The following is a 27,253-nucleotide window of genomic DNA, read 5'->3' on the forward strand; positions in this document are numbered from 1 at the left end:
AGGTGAAATTTCCCTCTCTGTGCTCAGTGGGATTTTCTGTTTTGTAGATGAAGGAGAGCTTTTTGTCTGTGGCTTGAACAAAGATGGTCAGCTGGGACTTGGTCACACTGAAGATGTTTTGTCTTTTATTCCTTGTACACCATTGGCTGGCTGCCCTGTCCTACAGGTGTCCTGTGGCTGGGATTTTACAATTTTGCTCACAGGTAACACTTATTGCTCTCTTTTTCTCAGATGAATACATTTCAGGAAGAGCCAGATGATAGCTGGAGCTTTGATTATATGACTCTGCTTTGAAATGCCTCTTTTTAGAAGCAAGAAAGGTTTGTTCTTCCTGAGTGAGACTTAAAGGTAGAAGAGGCCTTTCTTTGGGTTCAGTACACAGATGAGAGTAGGGTAGTAGTGGAAGTGAATGACTATAAATGTTTAGTGGTGCTAGTTGAGAATTATATAATCTCAAAATCTGGGTTATGAGGGATTAAACCAGTGGTCCTCAAATTTTTTAAAGAGGGGGCCAGTTCACTGTCCCTCAGACTGTTGGAGGCCGGACTATAGTAAAAACAAAACCTTACACTCTGTCTCTGCCCCTCAGCCCATTTGCCATAACCCGGCAGGCCACATAAAAGTCCTCAGCAGCCGCATCTGGCCTACGGGCTGTAGTTTGAGAATGCCTGGATTAAACACTAGGGAGTGAAGCAAAGGAATATTTGGCCAGGCTGAATGAGTAGTAATGTTAACATTATGTTGAACATTGACAAAATAAGTGAGCAGCCTTGAGAGGACCTGGATAAAAGTTACCCTTACAGTTGCTTGAGGGCTTCTGCTGCCTTTTGAATTAGAGTAGTCCAGAGCTCATTGGCAAGCTCTATTTTATATGGTGGACAGGACCTAAAGGACTTTCTATCAGGCTTCCTTATTGTTTGTCTCTTAAAGCTTCTTATTGCCTTAAGAAGCTTGTCTTACTCTTTGTATTTCCAGTATCCTTGTTCATGGTAGCAGTGTAGATAGTAAATGTTTATTATATGTTTATAAGGGAAAGTACCTAACAGTGCAGGAATTTCCTTATTTTTGAGATTTTCTCCATTGATATGGGACCCTGGTGAGACATAGACTCTGACTGTGTTGAGCTGATGGTTTTCAATATCTCCCCTGTTAATCATAAAGCTAACTTTTTTTATTTTTTATCTTACAGAAAATGGTCAGGTTCTATCATGTGGCTCAAATTCATTTGGTCAGTTGGGCCTTCCTCCTGGGATCAGAAGACAAGTTATCCCCCAAGTCATAGAGGTAAGTTTTTTCTTGAAGTTCATGTATCAATATTTTTGGAACGAATGCTGGTCATGAGACCATGGACTGAGATAGACAAGCCTCTCTCCGAGCTAGGAAATGGCCTCCTAGGAAGGAAATTCAGGCTTTTTCATTAGTTTTTTGGGTAAGTCTTGACTCAGCAATGTCAGCAAGGAAGTGTAATTCAGGGCTTTTTAAACTTTTCCTATTTATAACCCTTTTTGACCCAAGAAAATTTTGGTTTCAGGTATATACGTATATAAAATAAATATACACATCAAACATTTACTGATAACAAATCATAATTTTGCAACCTACACATTCAGTTATGAGATCCCACATCACATTGTGACCTACAGTTTAAAAGGCTTGGATGTAATGAATAGAGAATTAGGAAGACCTGGTTCAAATCTGATCTAAGACTCTTTGTAGCTCTGTGACCATGGGCAAGTCACTTAACCTGTTTGTCTCAGTTTTCTCATTTGTAAAATGGGGGTTGCTATGAGGATATGGTATATATTGTACCAATCTTTATTCCTTCCTGATAACCCATTCCCCAACTGTGTGCAGTTAGGGGATAAGGGTTGATCACTTACTTTCACAAAGTATTTTTTTATTTACATTTTTTTTTACTTTTTAAAAAAGCCTAAATAAAAGGCTACCCCTTCAAAAAGTTTCTCTGGTTTTTAATTTGAAAATGTTTCCAAATCCTATGTGTTGATTCCAATAGCTCCTGAATGAGAAGGTTGTGTGCATTGCAGCTGGAATGCGGCATGCGCTGGCTGTTACAGGTGATCATTTTGTTTTAATTTACATTTTGGGGAGAAACACTAATTGTACCAGAATGGCTGTTTAGGAGAAGTTAGCAGGGTCCAGTGAAGAGAGCTGAACTTGGAATTTATTTACAGCAACTGAGTTCAGATTCCAACTCTGATAACTCCTAGATAAGTGGTATAATGGAGATATAGTACTCGACTTAGAATTGGGAAGACCCCAATTCAAATCCTCCCTCAAACAGTGACTTAGCTGTGTGACTCTGAATCACAATCTAAACTAAATCTTTTTCAAACCTCTATTTCCTCATTTTAAAAACTGATTCCCAGGATTGTTGTGAAGATCAGATGAGAGAACATGCAAGGAGCTTTGTAAACTTTAAAGTACAATATAAATGCTAGCTACTGTCATCTCCCTTCTGTCCCTTGGCTCCTTATTACTTGGGTATTACTTTATCTTTTTGGTCTCAGTTTCCTCAGCTTGAAAATAAGGGGGTTGAACTTGATGACACTTGAGGTCCCTTTTGTTTCTAAATCCTGTTTTACTGATGAGGAAACTGAGGTTCATAGCGGTTTTGTGGTTTACCCATGATCACCACACAGCTAATAAGTATTTGAATTAGATCTTCCCTACTGCAGATCCAATACTCTGTAATGCTACATTGATTTTTCATTTAGCAAAATCCTTCAGATATTTTAATAAAAATCCCTTTCAGGGATTTAATAAAAAACAACTGGAAGTGATTTTTGGTCTCTGTCCACAATAAAGGGAGAGATATTTGTGTTCGTGCTGGGGAGAGGGAGGAAAGGAGGGTATGTGAAACACTATAGTAGGGGAGCTAAATGAGCCTGGGAAGGATTGAAAGTGGGGGAGAATATTTTTTTAAATAGCCTTTGTATTATTTTTCCCCATTCTTTTCTCATCTCCTTTGGTCTAGATAGAAATACTAATAATTGTATCCAAGAATACCTTCCTTCTTGGGATGGTAGGAATAGAGAGAAGGAAGGAAAAAAAAAATTCTAAGGAAAGGATACCAACAGGCATAGGCTTATGGTCTCCATATGCTACAGTTTTCACCTGGGAATTCACTGAAAGCACTAGTAGCAACACCTTTTTCTCAGCTATGAATAGGGTGAGAGCATGTAAAAACACACCTAAAATGTGCCTATAATTGTTTCACTCTTCATTCAGAACATTTAATCTCTTTTGTCCATCCATCTGAGTATCTATCCATCATCTTTCCATATATCATCTCTGTCTATGTCTGTCTATATATCTGTTATCATCTTTCCATATATCCATCTATCTATCATCTGTCTATATATCTACCTATCATCTTTTCATTCATCCATCCACCATCTATCTACCTATCCATCCATGTTAATATGTATTATATAACATATAGTGTACATAAGTAAAAAGCACTAAAATATCCACATTATGTATATACATATGTGTATATATGTATATATACACATGTAATGTGTATATTAATATATATTTGCACACATATGTGAGTATACCTATAGTTTATAAAGCATTTTACTTATATCATTTTATTTGAGCTTCACAGTAGTTCTTTGATAATGGCTCAGCTATATCTAATTTTCTTAGATTTAGAAGGAAATATGACAGATTTAGTTGTGATGTGTTGGTGAGACACCCAGGTCACACACAGAAAAATATGTTCTTGGATCCCTGGGTTATTTTCCATTCCTTCTTTTGGGGTGGTGGTGATGGTAGAGATGCATTTTATATGTGATTATTTTCTTCAGCATACTTTGGGCAATATCAAAGAGTCTCAGGCTTGTTATTAGCCACAGCCCTTGGACTTTTTATTTCTAAGCACTTCTAGAATGGTAATAAAATTGCTATGTTCTATAACATTGAAGCTGGAAAGATGACTTGGCTAGGGTTCCATAGGGTAGCACTCACATGGCAGAGCTGAGAGTAGAACCTTGTTTTCTGGTTTGAAATCTAGGTATAATAGAACTATATGAATGCCCTCCCTGACCTGCTTCTCTTCTGTTCCATTGGAAGAGAGTGGCCTGGTGTTCCAATGGGGCACGGGCTTGGCATCCACAGGGCGGCGGGCATGCCCCGAGAAGCCCCTCCCACCATTCCTGACAGCCAAGGAGCCTTGCCAAGTGACTGGTGAGTTATTTTTATTCTGCTGAGAGCTGTGAATTTATTCTTTTGACCCAAACTATGCAGATCTAGACCTCAGATCAAGTGGGGAATGGGTTTTCACTATGGGGCATCTGATAAAAATGTCACATTTCGGCCCCTCCATTTTGCCCCAGTGCTTATGCTGGGACCTGGTGACATCGCTTACTTGTTGAATTTCAGGTAGACAGTTTTATGAAAGGACAATGGATTGTCAGGCAGATAGAATCTCTTGGTGATCTATCCTTCTTCTGCCAAGGTAAATCTAGCTCTTATTATATTTGGATGAGCAGGAGGAGTCAGATAGCTGGTGTGACTTCACCAAATAGATGGTGTGACAAAAAGCAGGATTAGAAATGTCAGAATTCCTTTGGCTCAGATTGACTTCTCAAAACTCTAAGTTTCCATGGCAAAGGATAGATGGATAAATCCTCTTTTTTAAGTACAAAGATTCTGAACTGTAAATACTCTTCATTTAACCCACTATTAATCCCACTATATTGAAAACCTGTAGCTCAGATCATGTGAAGATTACTTGAAAGAACTTTCAGAGAAAGAGAAGAGAAGGCATGGGAGGGATATTATTTCCTTTAGAGGAATAGCATTCTACCCAGACTTGTGAAGTCATAAATCCTTGTTGGGTTGGGGTGGGAAAGAGGTTAAGATAACTGCTTTCAAGTCAGGACTGTCATGTGGAAGATATTTTCTGCCCTCTTGGTCCAAGCAGAAATAGGGGTGGTAGATGGAAAGTGTAGAGAGATTTCAACTAGAATTAAGAAAGGACTTCTAACAAATAGCGCTGACTCAAAACCGAATGGCTGCTTCTAGAGGAAATGAGCTCCGCAACATGGGAGGTCTTCCAGGGAAAGATAGATGGCCACTTGTTGGGTATAGGGTAGAGAGAATTCTTGTTAAGTACTTGTTGGACTAGATTAGCTTTGAGATTTAATGGTTCATGATTTTCTGCCTTTTAAGAATTCATTCCTTAGGATTGTCTTAGGATGTACCTTTCCACCCCAAGTTTGTTCTCTTCATCCTCACACTTATAGGCTTTTTCTTTGAAGTGAGCTATAGAATTGTCATTCAGCCAGACCAATTTTATTTTACTGTTTTTATTCATTTCTTATTTGATGTCCATTTAATTTCAGAATATTAAAACCCACCATTCTCCCTAGATGGCTAGCAAGCCATCCCTTGTTACAAATAATTTTAAAAAGAGAGGGGAAAAAAGCAATTCAGTAAAACCTACTTGTACATCACCTGGATCTCATGGTATAAGCACTCTCATGATTCTCTACCTCTTGCAAAGAAAGTCAGGAGATAGGGTGGAACTAATTTTAATTCTTACCTGTTTCTTTTCTAGGATTGGAAAATTCAAAAGTAAAGATGGTTGTTACTGGTTCCTGCCACTCAGCATCATTAACAGGTCAGTACACGTTCTGTTGGTCTTATTTAACAATTGGAATTTGGTGTACACCTTGTTGCCTGAGGTGGTAATAGTGTCTGATATACTCAGCTCTATCTATCCTTCTTGGTTTAAAAAGGGAACAGAGTAAGAGTGGGTAAAATAGGAGGAACTAAGATGTAGATCCATTTCTGTGTTTTTTTCCTCCAGTGGGTAGTTCATTTCTCTGGGATCCATTTTGTTCATCAGTAAAATGAGAGATTTGGACTGGATCTCTAAAGTCCCTTCTAACTCTAAATTTAGTCATTCTTCTGATTATGATTCCATGACTTGTAAAATTTCTTCCACTTAAATGGATTGATAGGAGATTATACCATTTGTATTTTTAGTATTTTCTGCCACCTACTGGCGTGATGAAAACCATCACTCAGAGAGGTAGGGTGTATGTGTTCTAATTCTGATTTTGAGATGTGAATTTAGCCTACCATTTAGGGCCATGATTAAGAATCCTGGCGCCTGGGGACATGCAGTTGCTCACTAATGGTTGGGAGTGAGAAGAAGGAGAAGATGAAGGATTCAGTTATACCTGGAGGATGGGAGGTCCCTCGGCCAGTTATTCTCCTTTTTCTCCTCAAGTCCTTCATCTTCTTTTGAGGTCTATTTGTTCCTCCAGCAACCTTCAGGGCTATGGATAGGTAGAACACTAGAAGTGTGAGGAGAGTGGTCTGAAGATTACTGCAAGGAGGAAGAGGATGTGAATACCTGATTGAAAACCCTGGCCACCCACTCTTGGTATGACTCTACTTCTCTGGCTTAACTTTCTTAGCACCAAGACTTTCTACCTCTGGGCAAAACTCACCCATGTTCAGAGAGCATGCTCAGTTCTGGTGGGATGTCCACTTTGGGTCCTGCACCAAGCTGATCCATGAACCCCAGTTGAGGTCATGGTATTGATGGCAGACACTTTCTCCTTAGAGTGTGAAACACAATGGAAGAGTGATAAATACTCACTAATTTTTGAATGACAAATGACAAAGTTAATGACGTTAAATAATTCAGAGTTTTACTAGTGTCTCACTATGTGATGGGAGCAGATCTTTCCTTCTTTATTAAAAATATACATTTTATTGATGCTTCTTGTTTTATTTTTATTTTATTTTATTTTTTATCTTTAGTTATTTATTTATTTTTCTGAGGCTGGAATTAAGTGACTTGCCCAGGGTCACACAGCTAGGAAGTGTTAAGTGTCTGAGACCAGATTTGAACTGGGGCCCTCCTGAATTCAAGGCTGGTGCTCTATCTACTGTACCACCTAGCTGCCCCAATGCTTCTTGTTTTATATTATCACTTTTAAGGGACTTGTTTCTCACTTCAGAAAGGGAACACTTGTTCACAACAAAGAAGCAGAGCTACACTAGCACCATGACTATTCTGACAGTGAATGTCTCACTGTACCTGTAGTTCACCACCTTTTCCCTGAGAAGAGAGAGGCTTCTTTACTTATTAGCCATTGAGATTATATTTGGTCACAATGTTAAGTTCTGAATTGTTTTAGGATAGTTTCTTTTTATGTTACCGTGACTGCTGTGCACATTTTTTCTCCCTCTTAAATTTTTTTTTTTTTCTCCAAAAGCAGCTTCTCCATCTTCAGGAAATGAGGCTTGGAAAAGATTGGGGGCTGTCTCCATTTAATTCTAATTATTTTACTAAATACACTATTGTTCTCACCTGGAAAGGTGCCAAGGCTCTTCATTGCATGCTAGTGTTTTATTCCATCAGAAATTCATTATAATTCATTTGGTAATGTTTTTTTTTTTTTTTTGTTATGATAATAATAACTCACATTTATATAGCACGTTAAGGTTTACAAAGCCTTTTCCTTGGAACAACTCAATATACAGGCCTTCTTTTATTCAGTGAATTATAAATATTAAGAAAAATGAAAATCTGTTTTGAATTCAACAAACATTCATTGGAGGCCCTGTTACAAATATTGTTGATACAGATACAAGATAAAGGCAGCAGTAGAATCAGTCAGTCATTGTGAAATCAGGGGCATCTGAGTTTTCAAGAGGGGGTCAAGTGACCAGGAATCAGCTGTATATCATGGGAATTTAATTACACAATTAATTCCACGCAGTTTCAGTCAAAGAAAAGGTAAAAACCTGGAGAAGAAAAGATTTCTCAGGGCTTGGGGTGAGAGAGACAGACAGTGATCCTTGGCTTCAAATATTTAATGTCTGTCCTGAGGCAGGATCTAGTGAGATACTGATGAGATTTAGAATTGGGGTACCTAAATGAAATTAGGGTTTAATTGAGGTCTAGTGGCAGGTTTGGGGTACAGGGAGTCAAATAGAGCTCCCATGCAACCCCTTTAAATTCAGTGCAAGGATAAAGAGTTAAATGAGGTCTAGTAGCAGCACAAGAGTCCCCTGTAAAGGAATTTACACACCTGAAAACCTAGATTGATAAAAGAGATTTATTATGGGGTTTGGAAGTAAGGATAAAAGGTGTTAGGTAGAGAGAGGAGGGCACCGGAACCAGGGATCCAGTGGGCAGAAATCCTTTGACATGCCAGGCGTAAGGCTGCCATGTTTGGGACCTCTGCAAAGAGAGGACTCCAGTTTGGCTCTTTTATAATAGGGGGTTTTGGCTACATGCTGAAGGGAGCTTATGGGTGGAGTCCCAGGTTGGCTTTGGGCTGGGTTTCCGCCAGGGTTAGAATTTGAATTGAATTCTATGGGTTAGCATAGATAGCAAGATAACAAAGATGAAACTGTTTGTGCTTAGGGTGGAGTCCCCTCCCTGAGGCAGAGTCCTAGGAGGTTTTCTCTTTTAAGGATTTTTCAGAGTTTTGGGGTTTCCTTGTCTATATCATTCAAAAGTACTTTGTAAAGTAGAAAATTATACAAATGTCAGATGACTGCTGGACTTGTCTTGCTTGGCCCCACAAGGCAAAACTAGGAATAACAGGTTTAAGATTTGGGCTTGATGTAAGGAACAATTTCTTCCTTTTCTTCCTCCTTTACCTTGCCCAAGGTCACACAGCTAATAAGTGTCAAAAGTCCGAGCCTAAATTTGAACTCGGGTCCTCTTGATTCTAAGGCTGGCACTTGATCCATTGTGCCATCTAGTTGCCAGAGAAAAGTTTCTTAATGATGAGAGCTGTTCCACAGTGAAGGGGGCTGCCTTCTTTGGATCTAGTGAGGGTTAGGGTAGGAAATTTTTAACCCCTATCTACCTTCAGACATTGGATGACTTTGTCAGGATGTTGTAGAGGGAATTTCTATTTACATTCAGATGCTACCTTTTACAGGAAGCCTTTCTTGATTCTCTAAATTGCTATTGCTTGCTCCCTTCTCAATGTTGTGTCCATCCCTCCCTGTTATCCTCCAATCCAGTAGAATATAAACTACATCAGGACAGGGGATGAATGGGGAAGAGAGTTTTAATTTTGTCTTTGTATACATGAGGTACTAAATAAAAAATGCTTGTTGACTTGAATTGTAAAGGGCTTCTAATTGACCTTTGCTTCAGAGACAGGAGAAAAGATGCAAGAAAATCTCCATTGTATTCCTTACAATATTACTCTCTCTGAAGGTCACCCCAGCTAACTGGAAGAAGCCATCCCAGCTCAGGTTAATTAAGCACCAGAGTGTTCACCCGCAGCCTGTGTTATTGGCTAAGGAAAGGGGAGAAGATGTGGTGAATGGTTTGAAAATTCCAACATGGACAGAACAATGGCTTGTCAGCCTCTCCCCGCCAGCATTTGGTGTTTGACTTTGCTTTGTGCTGATCTACTCCTCTCTTTGGTTGTTTTAGATGAAGGGGAGCTGTACGTTTGGGGGAGCAACAAACATGGCCAGCTACTGAGCCCAGCTGCTTTTCTTCCCACGCCCCAGAAAATAGAAGCCCATTGTTTCCAGAATGAAAAGGTCACCATGGTGTGGAGTGGGTGGACGCACTTGGTTGCCCAGACAGGTGAGAACCTGGGAAGAGAATCAGTGAACTGTTGGTAAAAGATGGGGAGCTGGTGAAACTGAGGTAATAATAGCAAGGAGTATTCACGTGTTCATGTTGACTTGCAGCTTTCAAAAACAGCATCCCCGTTAGGCAGCTGGTACAAGTGCTATCAGCTCTCTCTGTCAGGATTTGTCGCCCAGACGGATCAAGTGACTTCTCTGAAACTACACAACAAATCCATCCTGATTTTCAAACCCCTGCCTTCTTCCACAACACTACATGGGCTCCCAATCCCAATTAAACAGACTCCCAGTTTATTTAATATTGAAAAAAAAAACAGATTTTTGGCTTTTTTTTTTTTTTAAGTTTTGGGGAGATTTTAGTTATCCCATTTTAGAAATACAGTGTACCTTAAGTGACGGATTCTTAATCTCTTTTGTATCATGAACCATGTTGGTAATCTGGCAAAAGCTCAAGACTTTTTCTCAGAATATTTTGTTGCCTAAACTCATAATTGAAGGAAATATTAATTTTTAGATCAAAATTAGTTAAAATAGATAATTCTCTCCCTCCTACCGCCTAAGTTCATGGAACTCTTGAAACATTATTTGTGGACCACAGGTTAGGAGCCCTTCCCTTTTGGTTAGTTGGCAAATGGGAGACAAAGCTGTTGAGTTAGCATCCAGGCTGGGTTAGTGAGAGAAAATGAGAGGATTGCTTCTCTCTCTTAGTGACCTGACCTACCTGTGCTCCCCAGATCTTGACTGGGGAGACTCCACCAGAGTTCAGTTTCTAACAACTCTCAAGCCTTTTGAACAACTACTATGTGAATTACCCCATTCAGATGTAACGCACAAGGCAGTGGTTCTCCATTTACTGCTGATCTAGTGGAGTATTTACAGCAGAGCTTGTGACCTGTTCTGCTCCCCAGTAGCAATTCTTCATCCAATAACTGGGGGCCCCCCTGAAAGCTTCCAGGAGAACTGATACCAAATATCACTAGGGAGATATTTTACTTAGAAAAACTTTGGGTTGATAGAAAAGCAACGTAGAAACTTCATCCAAATCTTTCAGTATTCTTGCTGTTTCTAGAAAGATATTTGGAGCATCCAGTTCATGCAATGCTCATTAATTAAGGACCACATGCACAGGGTTGTTCTGGTCTGAGCACTGAGGGGGATACAATAGCCAACACAACTTGCATTTATGTAGCATTTTGAGATTCTCAAACCATCCCACAGATGTTATCTCATTTGATTCTTACAACTGCTTTAATCAAGTAGGTACTATTATCATCCCCATTTTACAGATGAGGAAACAGAAGCACAGAGAAGTTAAGTGGCTTGCCCAGAGTCACACAGCTATTAAATATCTTAGGCAGGATTTGAACTTTGATCTTCCTAAAGCCAAGTCTAATTCTCTACTCATTGGATTGTGTTACGTCTCTGTTGTGCTGGCTAGGTAGAGCAATTGCCAAATATGTGTTTACCTAAAAGACTATTTTATGGATAACTCACACAAGCCAAGCACTTATACATAGATCAGGAGGATCAGCCCTTGAGATTCTTATAGTTTGCTGTTGCTCTGTGCTACACAGCTAGTTTTATCAGCTGATTTTCAGCTGGCATAGTTTCCAGTTTCTTTGCCATCCTTGTTGTCATCTTCTGGTTCTCCTGAAGTTCGCTGATAAGCTTCCTGAAATATACTGCACAGAACTGAGCTAAGATACTTACCAAGGTGTAGCAGGAATATGAGTCTTGGTTCTGGATTTTTTGATTTCAGTAATAAACTTTTAAACCTAACTTTCCTATTACTGTGGAGGTTGCCACCATTCTCCTAGTCATCCAAGCTCACAACCTTTTCATTTTTGATTCCTCATTCTCTCTCTACCCTCCCACACTATCCAATCTGTTGTCGAGGCTCAAGGATTTTATCTTTGTGACATCTCTCATATATATATTCCCTTCTCTCTTCTAATATTGTCACCATCTTGGTGCAGGCCATCATTTCCACATTGACATGGCCGGACTATTACAATAGCCAACTTCTTGATATCCCAGCCACTCTAGTGGCTCAGCTATCAAAGTAATCTTCCTACAGCCCAGCTCTGGTCATGTCGCCCCTGTACTCAATAAATTTCAATGGCATGCTGGCCCTTAATCACCTGACTTCCTTCTACCTTTCCAGTCTTCTTATACTTTACCTACTCTTCCCTCATCCTTTCATGTACTTTGTAATCCAATGACATTGGTCTCCTTGTGATTCCTTATAGAAGATACTCCATCTCTCAACTCAATGCATTTTCATGACTGATCCTCAGGCCTAGAATTCCCTTGCTTCCTATCTCTACCTCCTGGCTTCCCTGGCTTCTTTTAAGTCTCATCCAAAGTCCCAGTTTCTGCAAAAAAGCCTTTTTTCATCTCCCTTAAAATTATACCTTTCTTCTGTAATTATTTCCAATTTATTTTGTCTATATCTTATTTGTTTGCTTGTTATTTCATTCATTAGATTGTGAGGTATTTTCCAAGTGGGAGCTGTTTTTTGCCTTTTTTATATTCCCATCCCTTAGCTTAGGGCCTGGCATATAACAGGTGCTTAATATATATATATATATATATATATATATATATATATATATATATATATATATATATTGATTGACAGGCACTGTTGGTACATATTGACCTTGTAGTCCATTGTGTGGTCTCATCATACTTCCTTTTTCTTGTTTCTTGGCCAGATTATTTATTGAACCAAAGTATAAGGCTTTGTATTTATCCTTATTAAGCTTCATCTTTTTATATTTGGCTCATTAATCTTGTCCATTGAGATCTCCAGATGTTATTATCTAAAGTTTTAGTTACCTCACTGGGCTTTGTGTAATCTTCCTTCTTTTTCCAAGCTGTTGACTCTTTCATCCATATCTCTCATTTCTTTTCTCATTTTTTCTTCTGTCTCTCTTATTTGCCTTTTAAAGTCTTTCATGAGTACTTCTAAGAAGCCTCTTTGGGCTTGCGACCAGTTCATATCACTCTTTGAGGTTTCTTCTATGGATATTTTATCCTCATCTGAGTTGGTGTTTTGATCTTCCCTGTCACCATAGTAGCTTTCTGTGGTCAAGATTCTTTATTGATTCCTGCTCATTTTCTTTCCTTTTCTTTTGGTATTGATTGAACTTTGCACCCAGGATACAGGGAGTGCTGTCCCAAGCTTTCTGTGTAGCTCCAAACCTTGGTTTTGAAGACCTTTTGTTTCCAGGGAAACATTTGCCTGCTCTTTTCAGGAAACAGCCTGGCTTCCCAGAGTTTGCCCTTTGAGCTGAGTCTGGAAGCTGCCCCACTGATTTGTTCTAGGACTGAGAGTCTTGGTTGCTGATTTGCTGTGATTAAGACCCTCTCACTGGCTTTCCCAGAGTTTGTCTGAGCTGGCCTGGACATCCTTTTCACCCCAGTGAGACTGACCTTTTTTGAAGTTTTTCCTGTTTATCTTGAGCTGGAGAGGGGTTTCATTCTGTCAGACTCTGTTCAGAGGCTTTGTTTCATGTAGTTTTCAAGAGCTTGAGTGGCTTCCTGACTTTATTCTGTCATCTTCTCTCTACCTCTGGAAGTCTTGGGCTTTGTATAATCTTTAAATTTGATAACCATGCTCTCTATACCTTTATACAATATTCTAAGACTATTGAATAGAACAGCACCAAGGACAGCTTCCAGAATTCTTCAATTACAGACTTCTTTCCAACTTAACTCTTACGATGCTCACTCTGTTCAGGATAGACTCTGTCTTCAAGGAGCTTATTATCCCAGAATTTCAAGAGCTGGAAGGAACCTGAGAATTTGCAGTATTAATCACTACTCTGATTCTGGTCATTCAACTAGAACTGATTTTACCTAATGGTCTAGGTAACATTTTTCTATTATGTCCAGAAGGATATCATGAGACATTTTGCTAAAGGTCTTGTTAAAATCCTGGTGTTAATGTCTAAGACACTCAACTATTTGATTTACTAATCTAAAACACAAGGAAATAAGGGTAGCCTGATAAAACTTGTATTTACTAAAGCCTTCTTAACTCATTACTCCATTTCTAAATGCTTATAAGTCATTTCTTTAATAACCTGCTCTAGAATTTTGCTAGAAATGAGTGAAACTTATTGATTGAGAATTTAGAAGACCATGCTAGTTCTTTTTCAGAAATCATGATCTCTTTGTCAGGGATTGCTGTTATCATTTTCATCATGTATAAATGAAGGATTTGGGTTAGATGGTCTCTGAGGCCCCTTCTGTTTCTGGGTCCATGGTCCTATGATCTTATAATTGTTTAATAATATTCTATATTTATTTTTCCTTTCATAACCACACTTTTAGAAGAAAGCTGTCTACATTCATTGCCACCATTCTTATCTCCCCACCATTCAACTGAAACTGCTTTCTACAAGGGCATGAATATTCTGTTCATTGCTAAAGCATTTAATGGCCTTTTGTCACTGCTCATACTTTTTGATCTCTGTGTCGTGTTTGACACTAATGACCTTCCTTTCTTTTTAGGTGTACTTTCTTCCCTGAGGTTCTGTGGTACCATTTTGTTGGGGTTCTCTCTCTTTCTGTCTGATCAGTCTTCTTTGCAGGATGACCATCCTTGTCCTATTCCCTATGCGTAGATGTATGTCAAACCTCAATTCTGGGTTCTCTTCTGTTCCTCTTGATAAATTCATCCACTTTTTCATGGGTTCAACTATCATCTCTTTATTCAGATTCTCTTTGTATCTGTCTCTATCTCTCTTTTCTTCCCTCCTCTCTCCCTCTTTGTCTCTCTCTCTCTCTGTGAAATTTAATTTTATTTTTTTAGACTTAATATTCCCTTTCACTATTTCATCCCCTTGCAAGTTTACTCAGGTAATCTCAGGTCACTTAGATCATGATTCTATTCTTGTGATGTGCACCTCCTCTTTGGTAACCTCACAAGATTACCACATTCTGGAGAAGTTGTTTAACCTAAAAATCAAACTAAACTGTTGTGGAAATTCCCAAATTCTCCAAATCACATGTCTTGTTTCAGAAGGAGAGGGCCAAATGTTGTAATATCAAAGTGATGTGAGAGGTTTTTATTTTCTGGTCAGTTAGAAGAAGGCACATCTATGTTGCTTGAGATTTTGCAATGTCATCAATTTTCCAGTTTCACTATAAAAGAGCTTATCAGCCTCCATCAAATAGATCATGATTAAAACTTTGTCTCAGAATTTCTCTAATGACCTTTCTCTCCTTCCTTTCTTTCATTACTCTCTCTCTTCTTTCTCTCCTTCTTCCTTCTCCTTTCCTTCTTCCCCCTTTTCCTCTCTCTCTTCCTTCTCCTTTCCCCTCCTCCTTCTCCTATTCCCTCTCCTCTTCTTTTCCTTCTCCTCCTTGTTCTTCTTCCTCTTCCTCTCCCTCTCCCTTTTTCCCTTTTCCTTCTACTCTCCCTCCCCTCTCCCTTTCCTTCTTTGCCCCTCTCTTTTCTCTCTTTCCCTCCCTCCCCCCTCCCCTTCCCTGCTTCCCTTCCTTTTCTCTCTCTCTCTGTGTAGTCTTCCTCCCTTCCTCTCCCTCATCTTCCTCCTTTTCTCTCCCATTTCTCTCCTTCCCTCTTCCCCTCATCTTTAAATTTCCATTGGCTAACACGATGCCTGGCACAGAGTAGGCACTTCATTGTTGGACTGAATTAAATTGTTGAACTGACATTGACCTAATACTTTAAAGTTTGCAAAGCACATTACATATATTATCTTATTTGGTAGCAGGTCGATTTGGGCTCTTTGTTATACACTGCTGAAAGATTCATGGTTTTGTATCCAAAGTGCTGGTTCTTGATGATTTATCAGAATTTCTAGGGTAGTAATTGTCACAAAATTGAATCATTATCATTGGATTGGCTGTCGTCTGGGCCCTGTGGGGTCACCCACTGGAGCCAAAGTGGCTGGAATTTAGTTGCTTCTCAAATGTTGGAAGCACTTTTGTAGTATACATTTTCTAAAAATTACCTCTTTGTGCCTTCAGTAAACTAGAGATGTTAAAAATGGATCTAAGTACAAGTACCTTGAGAAGAAGTACAAGTATTTTTATCTCTGTCTTACAACCCTGGAAATTGAGGCTCATAAGTTAAGCAATTTGCCCATAATCACAGAACTAATGAGCGTTACAAGTAGGTTTCAAACCAAAGTTTACTTGATTCCAGATCCAACATTTTCTGTTTCCTTTTTTTCCCTTCTAATTTTCTTTCTTTCTTCCCATTCTCCGCCCTCCTCCTCTCCCCCCATCCAATTAGTGGCTGGAGAATGAATTGACATTCCTTTGGGTGTCACTGGTTTCCATGTGACAGAATCTCTGCAGACTAGAACACAAAGTTTTGGGTCAATGGGAGAATCATTCAAGTCACAGGCTGTGTTTATGGGATGGGTTGTGGCTGATCTTCCCTTGCAGGGAATGTCATTAGAGAGACCTGTTAATTGGGGTTTGATTCTATTTATTCTCTTCTTACCTAGTGTTAGTCCTGACCCTCTGGAATATTTACACTCTGAGAAGAAAAACTCCACTTTTTTTTCCTTTAGGGGAGGGTTGGCTGGGGACATGGACTTGATCTCCATTGTCACGAAGCTGTCCTAGGCAATCTGAAATTCTAAAATGTCATAACTTGTCATTTAGTTCAACTTCCTCATTTTATTAAAGAGATCCAGAATGGGACATTTAAACTGCAGGGGGAATAAGGGACAGTGTGGGTTATATTGCTCTAGGAGACTATAGTAGCACTTTTTTCAACACTGGAGCCATGTAAAGTGAGGCAATGAAAGTCTTTTCTGATATGTATGAGACCAACACTTTATGATTCTGTGGATGTCATGTGCTAGAACAGACATTCTCAAAGAGTGTCTGAGGAGCCATAGATATCCCTGAAAGTCTTTCAGAGCATCTGTAAAGTCAAAACTATTTTTATAACAATATTCAAATGTTATTTGCCTATTAAAATACCCCTACCTTTTCCAATTACACATTTGTTTGAAGCTGGATTTTCTTGACATGATTCAACTAAAACAACATTTTGCAACAAATTAAATGCAATAGCAGATAGGAGAATCCAACTATCTTTTACTGAGCTAGACATTAAAGAAATTTGCAAAAATATTGAAAATAATACCACTCTTCTCACAATTTTTTCATTTTAGAAAATGTTTTTCAGAAAATGTTATTTCTATAAACATATAAGTTTATCATTATTTTTAAATGAATTGATAAATATTTTAAAATTTTATCAACTTAAATTTTTAATGTGGTTAATATTGGTGGGTATAACCATACAGACAAAAGCTTTTTGTTGAATAATTTTTAAGAGTATTAAGGAGTCCTCAAAATTTTTTAAGTGTATAAAGGAAGTTTCAAGAAATTTTAAGAGTATAAAGGAATCCTAAATAATTTTTAAGAATGCAAGGAAGTTCTATATAATTTTTAAGAGCAAAAAAGTGTTCTAAGACCAAAAAGTTTGAGAACTTTTGTGGTAGAAGGTGGAGAGAGTGAGGAAGAAGCAGGAGGGATTCTGTGTTCTGTGAAGACCATAGCATTGTGGTGGCGATATTGGTTCTGGAGTGCGTGTGTGTGTGTGTGTGTGTGTGTGAGAGAGAGAGAGAGAGAGAGAGAGAGAGAGAAGGAGAGACCAAAGAGTAGAATACACCCAACCCATTGGTTGTCTCATGTGTTTTTGACTAGGCCATAGTGCCATTCTAAAGATGGAAGTATCAAGGAGGAGCTTGTGATGACTCAGTACTTTCAAGTCTAATAGAATCTATTAAATTATTTGAACTACCTGAGGTTACAACTACCCTTAAGGAAGACCTGATAGGGAGCTTATTGTTTCAGTCCTTTTATCCCACTTAATAAAGTCATGTGCAAGGAAATCATAAATTTTAAAGGTGAGGGGTCTTTTAGAGATCCTCAGTCCAGCTGCTTCTAAATATGTGTGTGTGTGTGTATATATATATATATATATATATATATATATATAGACATAAATGTATATGTATTTATATTATATATATAATAAACCTCTCTCCCTCCCTCTCTCTTTATATATATCTGCTTCTATTTTTTAAAAAAATAAATTGAAGCCCATTGACATGCCTGTGTTCACACCCAGTGAGTTTCATAAACTCTTTCTCATGGGTTTGTGGCAGAACTTGTATTTGGCTAGCACTTGAATCTGCTGCCTCCCAGCTCATTGTTCTTTCCTCTTGGCCAAGTGCCTCCTAGACCCAAGTCAGCTCTCTTGGCTGAATTAGATTGCATTTTCCTATTTCCTGAGAGCAGGAGGAAGATGGTTTTGCAGGGCATATATCTGCAGAAGAATTGTCTCTCAGTCACTCTTGTTTCCTTAGATGTCAGGAGCACACATATACACAGGGACCTTATTGCATTTGATTCTCATCATTAGTGAAATCCAAGCCTACCATTAACAGAGGTACTTAATGCTGATTTTTGTATTTGGGATTCCAGATGCTGTCCAGAAAAAGGTGGCAGTTTACATTATACTCTCCTTTGAGGGTGTGTTTATCTGGAAACCTCAACCCAGTTCAGGGAGGGTCTGTCTTAATATGCTCTATTTAAAGTTGTCTTCAAGTTGGATGCTGACTTTTGGAGCTTTTAATCGCCAACCACTGAACGTTGTACTGGAGAATTTTGGGAAAGAGGGACTTGGCTTTTTACCTTCCTGTCTGACATGTCCAAAAACTGATGTCATCATCATCTTCTATCTCCCCCTTTCAGCAACCACTCCATACCTGCATCCTTCTCTCAACGGCATCATTGTACCTGGGCATAAAAACTTGAACTTGTCTTTGAGTAGTGAGTACCTATTCTGTGCATAGCATGATAATAAAATATGTAAGAAAATTATATGAAATAGTTTCTGACTCTAAGAAGAAGTAAACATTTGAGACAACTATTATTTGCAAAATGGCTTCACTGCATCTCAAGTCATGTTTGACTTTATGAACTTTTTATTATAGAAGTTATCCTTTGAACTATTGATTTCAAAAAGTTTTAAAGTCCAATCTTTTCTTAAAAGAACTTTTTGGAATAGTTATCTGGCTCACATATGGGAGGCATTGAGCAACTTGGGCAGAATGTAATTATTAATAATAAAACTAGTAATAACTAACATTTAGTCTCTACTCCATGCTAGGTGCTAAGCACTTTATAATGATCTCATTTGATTCTCACAGCTCTGGGAAGTAAGTGCTATTTTTAATCCCCAATTAAGGCCCAGATGAGTAGTACAAATAAAAATTGCTTGGGATTCAGAGGTTCGACGTGGCAGCTGAAGTATTTAGAGGAATGTTTCTAAGAGGAAGTGGACTTTGGACTGTGGCTTGAAGAGTGTCAGATTTAAACAAAACGTAGAACCAGCAGCTCAGACCTTCATCTTTATTCCAGCTTGGTCTACCAAGTGATCTGCCCTTGGAAGTTCAAGGTCACCAGCTCGATAAAATGTTGGAGGAGGACATCATTGGTTGGTATTTTAGAAAAATCTTCATTCTTAGCATGGATTCTTTATTATTATTGACCAGATTGTCATTTGCCCAGACACCCAATGCTTCCTCTCATTTGCATTAATCTCTACCTAGGTACTAGATTTCTGGCATACCCTTTGGGGGGCCAGGGCTAGAACTGGCTGAAGTGCTGTGTCTAATGGTTGTGGAGACCAAATTTGGCCTCAAGAGGGCACTAGCGTCTGCCTCTTTTCCTCCATCAAACTAGCTCTGGAAGCCATCTAGTCTGCTTATTTTACAGATGGCCTACAGAGGTTCGTGAGAATGAAATAATTTGCTCAAGGTCACAAGGGCAATAAGCATCAGAAAGGGAATTTGAATCCAGAACTGGTGCTTTTTCATTGTACCGCTGTATTTGAAACAGGATTCTTTATCCCTTTTCTATATCATGGACCCCTTTAGTAATCTAAAGTCTATGAATCCCTTCCCAAAATCATAGTTTTAAATAATCGAAAGAAATGCTAAATTTCAGTTGGAGAGCAATAAAAATAAAGATGCCCCTTTTCTTTCATCCAAATTCATTAATTCCATGAAATATGTCTACAGACTCATGGGAAGTCTATGGATTCTCAAAGGGTTGAGAATCCCCTTTCTATTTTAAGGAGAGTAATTATATAATCCTACTTACTATCCATCATATAAAGGAGGATTTATTTTCTTTTCTTGTCTCCCAAACTCCCCTTACTTAACATTTTTTGGAGGGGCAATCTGCTAAGTCTAAGAAGGATGGTAGAGTGAAAAGAATTGTGAACTGGGAGAATGCAGATCTGGGTTATTTATCTAGTTGAGTCATTAAGTTGCTTTCTGATCTTAGATAGGTCATTTCCTCATTGCTGAGTCCCTGTCTCTCCTTGGTAAAAGTAAGGAGGTTGGGTAGGGATTATAGAATTTAGAGATAGAGGATGGGACTTTTGTGATCATCAAGTTCAGCTAGGGAAACAGAGTTGCATAGGAGTGAAGTGATAGGTGTTTTATAGCAGAGCTGAGAATTTAATGCAAGTGCTCACACTCTTCCAGGAAGGCTGCAGAATGAAATGTAGAGAAGTGTATCAGGAGTGAGTCCAAAGAACTGGGTTCAAATACGCCTTCTGTGACCAAATCCCTTCCCATCTCTGGGCCTCAGTTTCCCTACTTGTAGAATGTGGTGGTTGGAGTAGATAGCTTCCAAAGTTCTCTCTAGTTTGTGATCTTATCATAGATACCATGACTTCAAATCAAATGTGTGCCCTCTTCCATCTATGATCTTCCGTGGTTCTGTTTTTCTGATATCTGTGTCAGCGATGGGGACCCAGATTCTGCCTTCTGGGAGCCAGCATAGAAGTAGGTCATTGAGGAGTCAGTGACCCATCACTCAGACTATTGTCTTGTTATGTGGTCCCTCCAGCAACTGGGGAGAGGGTACAGAGGTACCCTGTCTCCTGGTATCTGAAGGAAGCTGAGACCAAAAGGAGGAAGAGATAGGGAGAGGGTGGGAGCCAAGACAGCCCCCATATTTGTGTTATCCCTGGCTTCTTCCTGCTGTTTGGTATGGAGGTGAATTTTAGGTCTTGCTGTTTACTCTTCCCATGAGATTCTTGGCCCAAACTGGCTGATTGGTTTGTCTGAAAGGCCAGCAGATGGCAGCAATGAGAAGCCTTGTGGGCTCCAGCATGATGGAGGAGGTTCAGCAGGAAGGGGACCCCATTCTGTTGCTGAAAGGAATTGAAATCAGCTGAGTCTGGAATTAGGCTGTGACTGAGCACAGTTGCGTGCCCCCAGGGAACAGTAGAGTACGTGCCTGGGGGAAAACAAACCAGAGATTGGGGATAGGAAGGAAAATGAAATTGAAATGCTTTTGTTCTTCCTATGGCCCCTTGAGAATGGCCAGGCCTGCTCTGGGGAAATGGTCCTAACCTGCTTTTTAGAGCCTATGTGGTCCATAAGCCCATTCTCCTCCCATGAGTGCTGGTAGGATTGTCCACGAACCCTGCCCCAGGTTGCTCCTACTGGAATATTGTGTTCATTTCTAGATAGCACATTTTAGGAAGGATAGCAGCCTTCTGAAGTATCCAGAGAAATGAAAGCAGGATAGAAAAATGCCTCAAGATAATGACATGAGAAAGCGATGAAGAAAGTGGGAATGTTCAATCTGCATAAGAGAAGACATAGGGGTGGTCCTGGTACCTGTCTTCAAATATGTAAAGGGTCATCATGTTGATAACATGACAAAATAAAGAAACAGATAAAATTTGGATGAAATTTTAGATTGTTATATTTGGTCCCAAAGTGCAGAACTAGAATTGGGTGAGAATTGCTAAGAAGTAAATTTAGGCTTGATTCTAAGAGAAAACCCCCCCAAAAGCATACTTATCATTGAGGTTGTCCCAAAATAGAAGAAGGCCTGCCTTAGATTCCTTTTCATTGGAGTGTTTCAAATACAGTTAGATGATCCCTTGGGGAGAAAAGATTTCAAAAAGTTGAGAAAATAGTTGAAGACTGGGTAAATCAGCCCAAGAAAGATGTGCTGGAGTGGGTATAGTGACACAAGCCTAAAGTCTCTCTTGCTAGAGCAGTTGAGGATGGTGGATCACTTGAGTTCAGAAGTTCTAGGCTATAATAGGTGAAGCCAGTCTGGTATCTGGACTAAATTTAGCACTGATAGATACTATGAATCTCTAGGAGGGAAAGGGTGTCAGACTGCTTAAGGAAGGGTGAACCCGTCTGAGTTAGGAACAAAACAAATCACAACTGATCAGTATTGGAATTAAGCCCGTGAATGGTCATTGTATTTTAACCTGGATGAGATAGGAAGATCCAGTCATCCAAAATGAAACAAAATAAGTAAGGATGGTATCATATTGATTGACGAAAGTCTGATTCTAGAAACAGTTTTCCAGTAAAGAAGAAGGGAATCTGTCTAAGTAGATTTATGTGGCTCCACAGAGAGCTCATTACAAAATCAGATTTAAAAAGAAAAAATATAATTAAGATAGAAAAAGGGGTAATGAAGATTCAGCAAACATTAAACACCTATTGTGTACAGGACTTGGTGCAAGTAGGTTCTGGTGGTAGGTATAAAGACAAAAATAGCATAGTTCTTTATTCATTCTCCTGGAGGCAAGAGGAAAATATGACGTTATATAGATAATTGTAATAAAAAGTCGGGTGTGATGGTAGCAAAGGAAAATTATAACTATGAGGATTCGTAGAACACTTTTGAGTTTGTAAAGTGCTTTATGTTACCTTATTTGAATCTTGTGTGAGGTAGGTGATTATTATCTCCATGTTATAGATGAGGAAACTGAAACTGAAGTGACTTGCCTAAGATCATACAACTAAGTGAGTGTTGGGGCTGGTCTAGCTCTTTCTCCATTGCACCATCCCACAAAATGTTCTAGGAATATTTGAACAGGGAGAGATCCCTTTCAACTAGAGGGAATCAGGGAGAGCTAGGCAGAGGACACCAGAGGTAAGCCTTGAAGGAAGAGGAAGCATTATTCTGAAAAGCTGGTAGGGGGAGGGAATGCCTCCTAGAGCTGGAGGATAGTCTGGGCAAATTCATGGGGGTGGGAGATGGCTCACTAAGTTCAGGGAACAACTAGTAACCTAATTTTAGATGGAAATAAGGCTGGAAAAACAGTTTGGAGCCAGATTGTTGTAATTGGATGAATGCCAAGGAGAGGAGATTTTATTTTATTCTCAAGGTAATAAGGAGCTACCATCAGTTTTTCAGCAGGGAAGTGATAATGGTCATCCCATGACCTTAGGAAGATAATTTTGGCACCTTTGTGGAGCATGAGTTTTGAGAGAGGACACCAGAGACAGGTGGACCAATTAGGATGAATACAAAAAAGTCACATAAGAATGTTAAGATGCTAAAGCCTGGAATGATTGTAATAGGCATTGCAGTGAATGCTAAGGGCAGCAAAAAGGGCTTTAAAAAAAAAATAAATTTTTTTTTTGCAGAGACCAAAAGCAGATCAAATAAAGGATAAGATGGTTGCTTGGTATTAATAGGCTGATGATAACAGACAATGGAAAGAAAGCAGAGCTGTTTGACTCCTATTCGGCTTCTATTTTCTCTACCAAGGAGAATATCTTCTGATTGGGAAGACTAGAACGAAAATGCTCAATAGGGAATTTAAAACTTTAGATAAGGAAGGAGACAAGGAGAGAGAACTTAGATGCCCCCAAATGGATTCATGTCACCCTTACTGGATAACCAGGGGGCCAAACTCTAATGCAGCCCAAATCAGATTATAATGTAATTAGCAAGATAAATAAAATTACAGAATAACATAGTTAATGTTGGTTTCTGGTTTTCTAAGTCAGGATGTTACCATAGGAATCCATTTCTATTTGAGTTTGTTATCACTGTTATAACCATGTAGTATAATTGAGAGAATGTTGAATTTGGAGTGAGAGGGTCTGGATTCAAATCCTAGATCTTTCTGTGTGTGCCTCAAAGGTAGGAATTGTCTTTTGCCTTTATTTATATCCCTAGTGCTTAGCCCAGTGCCCCTCACATAGTAGGAGCTTAATGTCTAGTGATTGATTGGTGGGTTCTTGGCAATTCCCTTTGATTCTGTGGGCCTTAGTTCCTTCCTGTATCAAATGAGGGGATTGGAATACAATCTCTAATGTCCCTTTTTTGTTCTAAATCCATGATCCTGTAATCCTGTGATGGTTGAACTGCTGTTGGTCTCTGTCAAAGGATAGCATGGGAGGTGGCCATCTCACTGAAGATAAGGAAGTGTCTCGATTTTGAGAATAGGAAAGAAGAACTATGAACCGGCTTCTTAAATTATGGTTTGTGACCCTATGTGAGGTTCATAATTAAATGTGAGGGTTGTGAAATCATGAGTTATTATCAGTAAATGTTTTGGTTTTGATGATGAGTTTGACTATAACCCATGGAAAAATCCTAGAATGAATTGTTAAAGAGATGGCTTCTCCATACTTAGAAAGGAAAAAAACATGATCACTGTGCTAGTATAGTTTCATAAAGATGAAATCATGTCTGGCTAATCTCATTTCTTTTTTAGATAGAATTGCTAGACTGGTGGACAGAGCAGTGCCATGGGTCCAGTATACCTGGGTTTTAACAAGCCATCTGGCAAGATCTCTGATGGTATCCTTTTGGCTACATTGGAGAGATGTGAACCAGATGTTTATATATTTTAGATGTATTTGGAATTGGCTGAGTGACTGATTAGTGATCCAAGAATGGTGGTTAATGGATTGATATCATTGTGGAAGTAGAGTATGAGCAAAGCATCCGAGAGATCAATCTGTCCTTGGCTCTGTTTGTTTTAGCATTTTTATCAGTTGGTTGAAGATGCCATGTTTATCACATTTGTTACCGACACAGAAATGAGAAGAGAGCGAGCAGCCTGGATGACGGAAATAGGATCTGAAAATGTCTCAGCAGGCTGGATGGATAAAATAAAATTTAACAGAGGTAAATGCAAAATGGGGGCAGCTAGTTGACTCAGTGGTTAGAACACTAGGCTCTGGAGTGAGGAAGACCTGAATTCCAATCCTCCCTCCGTGATTTACTTGCTGTGTGATCCTGGGATCACCTAACTTCTGTTTGCCTTAATTCGCTGGAGAAGAAATGGCAAATGGCAAACCAAAGATACTAATGTTTGCCAACAAAATTAAATGGAGAAATGATCAATAGGAATTGAATGAACAACAAAAAGAGGTAAAATCCTTCTCTTGGGTTTAAAAAAGAAATTCCATAGTCTCAGGTTGGTGGCTGAACAGAGGTCCTGGTAATGGTCCAGAGATAATGGCAGACAGTCAACTTAATTGGTTCAGGGCAACATGGTAGTCAGAGAACCAGTGAGACCTCAGGTGGAATTAATAAAAGCATATTACCCAGAGCAAGAGGTGTAATAGACCTTCAGTACTTTGGACTTAGACTACATCTGGGGCATTGATTTCAATTTGAAATGTTGCCTTTAGGAAAGATATAAATGAGTATAGAGAAGATTCTTATCTACCATATTGGTATTGAGAATGGAAACCATATATCATAAGCAAAAGTAGGAACTTTTGGCTGAAGAATGGAAGGCTTTTTAAGAAGAGGGTAGGTCAGGAGAATTTTCTTCCAATATGGACCTGTTTCTTGGGTCACTTCCATTGGTGTGTCTTTTGTACCATAGTTCACTGAAAGAACAAGTAGATAGTTTTGGTGCTGCTGTTATTTCTATGTTCAGGAGAAGGACCAAAGTATTGTCATCTTGTTGGAAATGATGTTGGGAAAGGTGGATTTGAAAAAGTCATGCAGGTAGCCAAGGAAAGAGGCAAGTCACAGAACTTTGGCTCCTAGACCATGAATGTTACTCTTTTTGTACACCATAGTCATAGATTTAAATGAAAAAACAAAGGTTTATTGATGTCTTTTTTTCAAAGTCATTTTCTTCCTTTCTCTTGAGATTGAACCTTTCCCTGTAACAAGGAAAGCCATCAAGCCCAAACACTTGATCCAGAGATCATATCTGGCAGTGTATACAATATTCTTGCCCAGCAATTCCCCGCATCTCTGCTGAGAGAGGAAACATATTTCATTATATCTTCTGGACTTTCATTTGTTTTTCCATTACTCAGAGTTCACCTTCTTTTATTGATCTTTAGGTTTACATTACTGAAGTCATAGTGTACATTGTAGTAGGTCTCTATTTAAATTAAATTGAACAAGAGCAAACCAATTTTGATGTTTCATTAAATCTTGCAGTATTCATCTGGGAAAGAAGGGACCTGGGCTTTTGTTCTCAGTTTGCCACCTACTAGGTGTGACTTGGGAATTTTCCTCTCTGGACCTCAGTTTTCCCATCTCTGTCCCTGTCAATATGGTTGGCAAATAGGATACCCAATCCAACAAAACTCTCATTTATTGTTAAAAAAAAAAAAAAAAAAGCAGTCACATTTAACATGCCTACCTGATTTTGAGAGTCCCTCCAACTCCGGTGTTTTGTGAGCTGCCTTGACTTTGTGTAGTTGTCCTTGACCTGCCCTCCCTGTCATTGCCTTATAGTTTAACTAGTAAGGGAAGCAGATTTGAAACTTCAGAGTTTTAATTGAGAGTGTTTCTTGTGGTAGCTCCTTTTGGCCCTTGCAAGCCAAGCCAAGGCCCAGCCAGGTGATCTTGGCTGATCTTAGTTTTTAATCAGCTGTGCTGAACCCCTGGAGCCTCAATACAATATGAGTCATCTTCCCTGTCATCCTCGAATCCCAGAGGTAAAGGAGCCATAGACATTTAAAAAACATAAATATCCAGAGATACTCCAGATGGTCTTTTGCAGGGCATAGCATTAAAGCCCTGTGTCTGGGCAACTCAGAGTAGACACCTGCTTAGGAGAAGGGCTGTTACCATCTCAGTGCCTAGGAGTGCTGAGCACTCAAGTGGTCCCTATGTGACCTCCCTTGTCTGAGAATCACTGAGCGACCTGCGGAGATGAGTGTCCTTGGAGCCTTTGCCTAACTGCCAGATACAGGTGCTGTACCCAGTCACCCATCCTCTGCACCAGGGCGAGGGAGGGCTGACTTTCCTGATGGAGCACCTGCTTTCTAGTCTCATCTCCTCATGCTCCTGACTCACTCTGTGACCTTGGGGGAGACATCTCCCTTCTCCCTGCCCCACTTTCTTCCTATTTAAAAAGACAAGCTTGAATGGAGAGGCTCTTCAAGGTCGATTCCAGCTCTGACATTCTGTGCCTTTGTGATTCTTTAGTGGATGGTGGCCAGCTATGGGTCTGATGTCCGTGATCCTCCCGGTCACTGGGGAGCTTTATTTTGGACATGCCATTAAGGAGGGGCCAGCATCATAGACAAAGAGCCTTTGTGAGGGCCTCTTCGTGAGTGGCACTTTGCTGATTGCTGAGCTGAGACAATTACAGAGAGGTGACCGCAGCCTCTCGGAGTTCACTCTCACCACTGACTCTGTCACCTTGTCATTTGCTCCTAAATGCAGAGGAATAAAATAGAGAATCCACAACTAGCCCAGCGATTCGTCCCGTTCTCTGGTACCTTTAGGAGAGTCCAGAGGTGGGCAGGGGAGGTTAGATTTGGAATCAGGGCTTGAGCTTGGGTGCCCATTGGCCACATCTCTT

General features: G+C 39.4%; 1 protein-coding gene across 2 annotated transcripts in view; it reads left to right on the forward strand.

Moving 5' to 3' along the window:
• SERGEF (secretion regulating guanine nucleotide exchange factor) overlaps window positions 1–27,253 on the forward strand; it is a 224,612-nt gene that overhangs the window by 5,919 nt on the left and 191,440 nt on the right. For both annotated transcript variants that reach the window (XM_074275230.1, XM_074275232.1), the window contains exons 3-8: window positions 48–203; window positions 1,190–1,284; window positions 2,015–2,075; window positions 4,099–4,212; window positions 5,588–5,650; window positions 9,452–9,610. In XM_074275230.1, coding sequence (XP_074131331.1) covers window positions 48–203; window positions 1,190–1,284; window positions 2,015–2,075; window positions 4,099–4,212; window positions 5,588–5,650; window positions 9,452–9,610 — 648 coding nt within the window. The remainder of the gene's footprint in view (window positions 1–47; window positions 204–1,189; window positions 1,285–2,014; window positions 2,076–4,098; window positions 4,213–5,587; window positions 5,651–9,451; window positions 9,611–27,253) is intronic.

The sequence above is a fragment of the Sminthopsis crassicaudata genome, chromosome 6 (genome assembly GCF_048593235.1).
Source record: "Sminthopsis crassicaudata isolate SCR6 chromosome 6, ASM4859323v1, whole genome shotgun sequence".
NCBI classification, from domain to species: domain Eukaryota; kingdom Metazoa; phylum Chordata; class Mammalia; order Dasyuromorphia; family Dasyuridae; genus Sminthopsis; species Sminthopsis crassicaudata.